Source organism: Tasmannia lanceolata, unplaced genomic scaffold (genome assembly GCF_043159265.1).
Source record: "Tasmannia lanceolata isolate RefF3 unplaced genomic scaffold, GAP_Taslan_0.1 ptg000006l, whole genome shotgun sequence".
Taxonomy (NCBI): Eukaryota; Viridiplantae; Streptophyta; class Magnoliopsida; order Canellales; family Winteraceae; genus Tasmannia; species Tasmannia lanceolata.
The window spans coordinates 26,058,764-26,067,048 of record NW_027518683.1 but is presented as its reverse complement, the minus strand read 5'-3'; the positions used below and the strand labels follow the sequence as shown (position 1 = coordinate 26,067,048).

Sequence of the window (8,285 nt, the reverse complement as noted above, 5' to 3'; positions counted from 1 at the left end):
TCTTTATAAGTTGATCCAAACTATTCATTTGTTGGGCCACAATGTAAAATTATTTTCATCAGATGATCCTAACCCTCCAATCTATAGACGGAGGGTTAGGATAGTCCCGTGGAGATGATTTATGGGGTACAACCTATTTGGTTGTGGCCCAACAAATGAACGGGTACTCTTTTGACAGATTAGTGAGGCTCAATTCCATTGTGATGCAATCAGGCATACATGCTTTGTAATTGGTGTACCCATCTTCTATTAATCTATATCATTCACTTATTATTATTTTTGTCCAAAGAAGGTAACAAGATTCATTTCAAGAGAGATAAAAGTACAGCAGAGAGAAGGTAACAAGATTCATTTCAAGAGAGATAAAAGTACAGCAGAGAGACAAGCAGTCCCAATACAGAAATCCAACGCTATCCTAGCAAAGCGAAAACGAGTACCCTTAATTTTAAGCCCAGGTTTAGCAACATGGATCTGATTAAGAGAAGATTCCTGTTGCAGCTCTTCTGAACATGTCATGCACCTGTAGAACATGAAAGCAATAAGCTGAGCTTTTTCTTTTTTTTTAAATAGAAAACCATCCAAATTGAGTTTTAAGTGTTTTTTTTTCTTATAGAAAACCATCCATAGAGAACACTGAGGTTCTGTTCGTTGTTCCCATTTGCCTTTCGGTGCGCAATATGTCAAATTGCTTCCAAAAATTCAAATGGGTTGCATAGCAAATGTGAAAAATGTACCTGCTTAGAGGAAAGCCCTATCTTTTCCAAATCGGATAACTGCAACAATCCAAGTTTTTCTTTTTTAGTACAGTAGATTAATCAAATGCATCAACCCAAGTTGTTCTTGTTAGTAGTAGAATAATCTAGTTCCATCTTTTTTATACTGAGATTAGGATTTCCTTACCGATTTTAATGGTTGAGGAGTTCTTTCTCTTAGCTGGAGTATATAATCAGCTCTTTTCTGTCCAATTCCCTGATCACCAACGGAAAAAAAAAATCAAACAAATGAAAAGGGAAGGAAATTAGATTTTGCTAATGCTTTATAGACATTGTCAACTAGAAATTACCTTTAAGCTTAGTAGTTCCTCTCTGTATTCAAAATAATAGAAAAAGAGTAAGTGGCCATTATAAATGTATAGAAAACACAAGATGCAAAATGCACTTAATATTCAGAGAAGTGAGGCACGATTGTAGTCTACCCATATTTACTTAGGGTTTAACATCTGCTAGTAGTAGTCATGTGTAAATTCCATGTTAAGTCATGTGTAAATTCCATGTGTGTGTGTATATGGGTTCATGCGTAATTGCGTGTATATGTGTTTTCATGCATATGTCTCAGGGTGTAAATTCTTCGAAACTACCCAAATTATATTATGTAGTTGCATCGCAATGGGGGCACACTACACATTTGTTAAGAACAAAGGAGTGAAAGCACAAATGAGAGTCCTAGAGTCAGTGTGGCCTTATAATTCCCTGATCACTTGATTGGATGATTTCTTTTCCTGGACTGAATCAACATTTTTTTGCATGGATCAACCAAATTAAAAAAGAACAAAAAAATTGGATCATAGAAAGAAAATGTAAACCATAGTTGCTTGCTTCAATGATGCCCTAGGTGGGTGGGTGTGTGTGTTTGCTTGCTTCAATGAGGCCCTAGGGGTGTGTGTGTGTGTGTTTGCTTGCTTCAATGAGGCCCTAGGGGTGTGTGTGTGTGTTTTTGCTTGCTTCAATGAGGCCCTAGGGGTGGGTGGGTGGGTGTGTGTTTGTGTTTGTGTGTGTGTGTGTCTGTTTTCTTTCTTCAATGCGGCCCTAGGGGTGTTTGTGTGCATGGCATTTGTGTGATGTGAATCAGAATTCTAATTCTATTAAGGTTCGACCAAGCAAAGCGAGCCAAAGACCAAGGGCGATGAAGGGGAATCCACCAAGTAAGTCAACTAACCAGACCTCAAGCACTCGTCTCCCGAGTGAGGACTTCTTAAAAAACCGTCTTGTGTGTGACTTGCCTTGCTTTAGTCTTAACAGCGGTTGTCCCTCAGCTTGCAGGTCTGGCTTCAGTTAACATGCCATAAATCGATGACGTGGAATCCGCTCTTGTTAGGTGTGGGCCTTTCTTAACCCGAAGGAACTACATCTGCACAATGAATCTATCTATCTTTCGTTTGAAAAGATCATTTGACAAAGGTCCACGCCTAACAAGAGCAGTAAGGTTCCTTCAAGTTAAGAAAGGAATCAATTTATCTTTGTCTCATAGCACTTACAATTCCAATTTCCCCTCAAAGCAACATTTGAGCAAGTAGCAGAGCCAGTTGATTGAGTGGTTGAACCTAATGAGATAGCAAATACGTGGAAACAGACAAAGACCAAGTCGCATATATAGATCATGATCGATAATTTTGATCTTACGTATCGACAATTCCTCAATATCTTATTCATTCGCAACAAAATGTTTTCTCTGTACGTGGCCCTAAATGAATCCAAGCCAGTGGAGGCACCGCACCTCATTGCAAAGTGAGTACCATAGTGACCAGAGATAGGAGACCAAGTCGCATATATAGATCATGATCGATCACATGCTTCTCGTGATCATGGTCGTGGTCGCATTTATAGATCGTTATCGACAATTAGGACCTTCATGACTGAGCCCCTAATTCACAAGATTGTTCCAACTTTTGGTTTCAGTGCCAACCACTCCATAGACAGATCCATCCATTAAGACTATATCAACAGTTGATACAGTTTGAGCACCAGCTTTACCTTCATTGGGTTCCTTCTATCTGTTTAAGCACCACCCACACCATTGGGCCTTCTTGTACCTACACCAGGCTTAGTAGATATCTCCCTCTATATAAAGATCCCTATCTTATTGAGCAGGATACTGATCCAGCCTCTAGTGATTCAGATCTATATCGAGAGATCAAAATCCGAAAGTGGAAAAATACTCATCAATGGTAACGCCAAGGCTATTTTCGACATGCCACCTTAGTTCTGTAGATACTAGGCTACGACATATACCACTCTGGCTTTCCCACTACCACCCTGCCCAGAATCCCTACCTCTTCCAACAAGTGATCAAGGTTTTGCTGTCATCCTAGAAGTGATGTTCCCGGATTTCTCACATACCTACCTATGGTCTATCTAGCTGTTCCATAGTTAGTCCCATATCCCGTAGGTTCTAATAGACTTGCACAAGACATAAAATCTTCAACCCCATAAGATCGAGACAATTCAGGATGATCGAGACCCACAGTACTTACCGTGCTCCAGTTGAAGAGCAAGATCCATACTCATCAATGGTAAAAGCAAAGCCATAAGGTAAGGGTATATAGATAGGAGACAAAGTCACCAGAGTGAACTGGAGCACGATGTACAGATGAAGAGGTAGTTGGAGAGTTCCTATAGTCATATATGGTTATGAGAGTGAGCCATAACTAGAAGCCTGACTGGGGGAGAAGGTTCTTCAAGGGGCTACTGATGCACCAATTCTCAGTTAATGATTATATCTGGCATTTTTCCTCCATCTCCCTATAATGATCGCATCGTGAATCCTCAGGCTTAGGGGCACGGGCCTACGCAAAGGGTGGTTTATGGACTTGCATCATACTTCCCTAATTTAGTCTGCCTGGTCACACCTTCAAATCGTACACCCCGGCATAGTTAAAAAAACTCCCCCTCATCATCATGGACTACCCCAGGTCAACTCCCCTTTGATTCTCCCGAGTTATTACAAAATCAACCGACTACTCAACCGCATCAATCGTGTACTCGACCGCATCATACCGTATCAACTAGGATTTGCTTTATCCATGTTTTGAAACACTGCGTCCAGGGAGTCTCACTTCCCATTTTATTCTATTTTTGGAAGAGTTAAATAGCCGCTACCTCTATTTGCACTAACACTATTGATCTATGTAATTTCTTCATACTCATAAAAATCACAAGTTCAAAAAGATGATAGCTTCTCCTTGTTTTTTAGTTTTTGGAGAATTACATACAGTAATAAGGTTAAAGCAGATAGAGGTATTGTCTATTTAACTCCATCTACACTTACCCTATCGTTGGTATTCGATTCTCCTGTTTATTCCAAGTTCCTTTTGAATACTCGGAGCAGGGTGAGGGGTGGGCCCGGGGGGTTGGGGGGAATAACAAGGAATAGAGAAATGGGAGTAATATAGAGTTCATGCTTTCTATAACTACTAGCAAACCTTCAGAAAATTATAAGAAGGAAGCAGATGATTAGGCAAGTCAATGCAATGTTTTGGAATGAGAACGCAAGGCTGAGTAAAACTGTTTCAGTAGAGAAATGCAGAAATAAAGAAGGGTGATGTCAAACATTGGGATGCTTGATGGGACCATGCAGGGGTGGCATGAGGGATCATATGAAAGTTCTTTTCAATATCATAAAATACTTGATATTTAAGGTGGAACATATAATAGTGGAAGGAATTAATTTCTTATGTTTGACAAGAGAATCAATATGACTAGCATGCATGTGGGATTTATCAAATATAAAAGTATAAAATTACATGGGCTTTTGAACAGAATAATTACATCATGTCATTTAAGTGAACAGTGAAGATCAATGAATAAAACTTACTTGCTGGCAGTATTCAGGAATGCAAGGTATTCCTCAACAAGAGAGCTCTGCACATCGAGAAAGACATCAAGAAACTAAAGATAAATAGCTAACTTATATAATATCAGTTTGACCTTATAATGCTAAAACCTCCCTCTTTACAAACCTTTAGGCTAGAACTCTGCATGTTGAATTTGTCGAGTGGCGTGCCAGTCATTTGGAAGACATCATTGTCACAGGTTATAATACGCGGTGTTTTTGGAGTTCTTGGCTCAAACAGAACTAAACAAAATCGGTTATCAGATGACAGATCCCTGCTTGGTGCCTCATTTAGATTGGAATGGATAGGAGAAAGAACTTTTCTTAGAGAATTTTGTATTGCTTTAATCCTTTCCATGATTGGTGGTGATCCCAGAAAGTTTGTAGATGGAATTTCCATATTCTGCTTGTCCAAAGACTCATCTGCACAAGTAATAAACATGACCCAGAACTTTAATACCAAAGTCCCACTTGGTTGTCACTAACTCAGCATGTAATGAATATTTGATAGACTGCATGCAGAGATTAGGAGATACCGGGTAGACATGTTGATGGATTTAATAGGTTGACATTAGTAATATCCTTCTCACCATCATCTTTATCTAGGCACGTGGTCTACAAGAAAAATTCCAATCAGGAAAAATTGATGCAACTCTATTCTTCTAAGTAAAATGATAGCGGTAAAAAACTGACATTAGATGGCTTTGACTGCTGATCATCATTCAGAGCACTACTGTGATCATCGTTTGTGGTATCAATTTGACCATTGGAATCCTCTACTATGTGAAGCGATGCATCCTGTTAGAAAAAAAAATGAGTCCTGTAAGAAGCCCTCAGATACTCTCAAATATGTTTGAGAAACTTATAAACAGATAATTATTATCTTTAACATACTCTATTTGATAGGGAATTGTCTCCATTGGTCAAGGCATTTAACGAATAACTTTCCTATATAACACAAAAAGGTAGCATATTACAGAAGATGTAATTTCTGTAAGTGCTTATCAGGTGATCAACTGACAAAACATTATCGTAATATCTGAGAACTTTTCACCTTAGATCTCCTGTTTTGATTCTGTATTATCGAAAGATGTAGAATGTTCAAATTCTTCCTTTATTTCAAAGTGCAAGGTCTTAAATTGGAAGTATACATAATAGTTTCTGTGAATTAATGAGAGCCTCAGTATTTTTACCTCCATCTCCATGGCAGCCAGAATTGGAGCTTCAGCCTCAATTAGTTTTCTGCAAACATGAAGAAATCAAACTGGAAACTTAATAATTGGAAGAAAGCACTTTAGTTCCATTGCAAACAAATCATCCAAGGATCCTCACCTCCCTTTTGTGTTATTAGATACCACTTGACTGCCGGTGGTTTTTCCTTTTGTGGAGGACCGAAAAGAACCGGGTTTCATTACAGTGCTCACAGAAGCCAATGTTTTCCCCACTGATGGAGAACAAAATGCTCCATCTCTCTGTATACTCTTCGTCTTCCCTCTAGATTCCAGCCAGGCATGCAGCTTTGCCTCCATGTCGACTTTCACTTTAGGAGTGTCTTGTTTATGGGCAGACGAAGAATAATTTACAATCTGGCGAGACCGAGCAGCCAAGCTGACAGTGTGAACAGCTTCTTGGTATGATACAGGATTCTACACATAAAATAAAGAGTCTCTAAGTAAATTTTAAAGGGATATGCTTATAAATTGTCATCAAACCATGGAAAAGAGCATCTCAAACTCTTACCAAACAAGCAATCATCAGTGCGCGACTAGTCCCACCAAGAGAATCCTGCAATACCCGGGTCAATTTGCTTTCTCGATATGGAACTCGAGCTTCATTGTTATTTAGTGCATATATCACATTCGACAAGGCAAATAGAGACTGGTTGATCTTTGCACTTTCCTGTAGACGAATGCCTTCATTACAAGTTCTTCTGTTATCTTCATTACCTGAAGAAATTACACACAATAAGCAATGGGGAAATGAGATTTAATATTAGTACTAAACTCATTTAATGATTTAAGAAACCCAGATTCAAAGAAGATGAAAACCTGCCAAGTCTATGAGATTCAGTTTCCCTATAACAGTGCTTTCACAACCATCCACACAAGAAGAAACAACAATCAAGAGCACCCCATGGCTTCTACTTGAGACATCATTAAGAAATGTGTGTGCAACTTTTCGCCTTTGGACACCACACGAAAAGATCTCATAGAACTCCGACATCGAATTCACAGGAACCTAAAAAATTCACAACCCTTGTCAAGAGTTTGATCACTCCACTTCTTATAAATCATAGGTAGGCAATTAACAAACTACAAAACAACTCTTTACCTGAGAAAGTTCCTTGAGTTGGACGTGCCCATCCTTATCTTCCAACACTGAAATTTCTTTTGCTTTGGGCTCTAAGAGATCATAACACCGATCCATATAAATTTCGTAATAAGAAATTTTTACAGAGCTTTGCGTGTTTTCACACATAGACAATACAGTCGACATAGCCTGAGGCATGAGGCCTGGCTGATCATCAGAACCCTGCATCATCAAATCAAGTCTAAATCTCTAGAACATTGTTACATGCCCAATTGGCCATAACTAAAATGTACAATCCTACAATAGCTAACTTTAGAACATTGTTGGGCACTAGTACCCGTAACTAAAATGCGTAATCCTACAGTAACTACTTTGTAACTACATCACTTACACCATAACATGTACGTATCAAACAAAAACCTGAAAAATCACAAAGCTAAAAAGAAAGAAAAAGGACGAAACGGAGAATTATTAAATGGGTATTGTTCCATCATACCTGCATTGTGTAGGTTTTTCCACTACCCGTTGCCCCGTACGCAAAAATGGTAGCATTGCAACCACGAAAAACCCATGGAATAAGAGGGCTAACCTCTCTTTGAAAAATCAGACCCACATCATCATCTTGCCCGAAGAACGAATCCAACTTGTAACAGTCCTTACGGCTTCAATCAAGGATCAAAACTGAGTGTCATTAAAAAAAAAAAAAGCGCAAACCTTCTTTTGAAATATTGGTTGGAAAATCATGAATATCTTACCTGGATTCTTGATCTTTAAGATGAATTGCGACTTCCTCACCAGATCCGCGGTCCAAATCTAGAATCGTAACGCATGGTATCGGATTTTCTTCATTGGAATCTCTCTCTGAAGCGAGAAATGGGCGGACCCTAACCACAACCCTAACTTTCGTCTCTGAAATATAATGAATATGCTTTGAGGAATTTGGGAATTTAGTAGATTTTGGGGTGTTTGTTACTGTTGCAGTTGCCATTACGTTAAAAACATGTAAAATGGGTGGAATTTGAATTGCAGAGAATAAAAGCTGAGGGAGAAGGAGAATGAGATGAGTAATTTTCTTTGGAAAGGAGACTGCGAAAGGAGAAAGTGTCAGGCAGGATTTAACCGTTGGAAAGAAATAGGGCCGTTAAGGAAGTTCGAATTTGAATTTTTGAATAAACTGTAAGCAGAACACGGGCCTTTGGGATCTGAATTTACTTTTTGTCCTATTATCTCCGCTCTCCTCATTTTTTTTTTTCAAATTGAGTTTCCAAACCGGACGGTTTTTGGTGAACCACTCTGTTCAACTCGGCCTCTCATTTGGTAAATGATATTATTCGACCCCTTTTCTTCTCCCGGCCACCCCCTGGTAA

The 8,285-nt window shown here is 39.0% G+C and overlaps 1 protein-coding gene across 1 annotated transcript; it reads right to left on the bottom strand.

Annotated features, from left to right (window-relative positions):
* Window positions 1–333: 333 nt before the first annotated feature.
* Window positions 334–8,051, bottom strand: LOC143880157 (ATP binding microtubule motor family protein). Its single transcript, XM_077382941.1, has 16 exons — window positions 7,674–8,051; window positions 7,415–7,580; window positions 6,940–7,140; window positions 6,657–6,846; window positions 6,349–6,554; window positions 5,941–6,254; window positions 5,802–5,850; window positions 5,503–5,556; window positions 5,302–5,406; window positions 5,145–5,223; window positions 4,736–5,031; window positions 4,591–4,637; window positions 1,064–1,085; window positions 901–969; window positions 735–773; window positions 334–520 (listed from the first exon to the last, which is right to left on the bottom strand). The coding sequence occupies exons 1-16, from the start codon at window positions 7,904–7,906 to the stop codon at window positions 476–478; spliced, it is 2,115 nt and encodes a 704-aa protein (XP_077239056.1). The 5' UTR covers window positions 7,907–8,051; the 3' UTR covers window positions 334–475.
* Between the last annotated feature and the right edge of the window lie 234 nt (window positions 8,052–8,285).

Coding starts and splice junctions, on each gene's coding strand:
- LOC143880157 (XM_077382941.1), bottom strand. CDS start 7,906: ATGGCAACTGCAACAGTAACAAACACCCCAAAATCTACTAAATTCCCA. Junction 5,557..5,801: donor TGGCTGCCATGGAGATGGAG/GTAAAAATACTG, acceptor TGTGTTATATAG/GAAAGTTATTCGTTAAATGC. Junction 5,032..5,144: donor TCCATCAACATGTCTACCCG/GTATCTCCTAAT, acceptor TTACTTGTGCAG/ATGAGTCTTTGGACAAGCAG.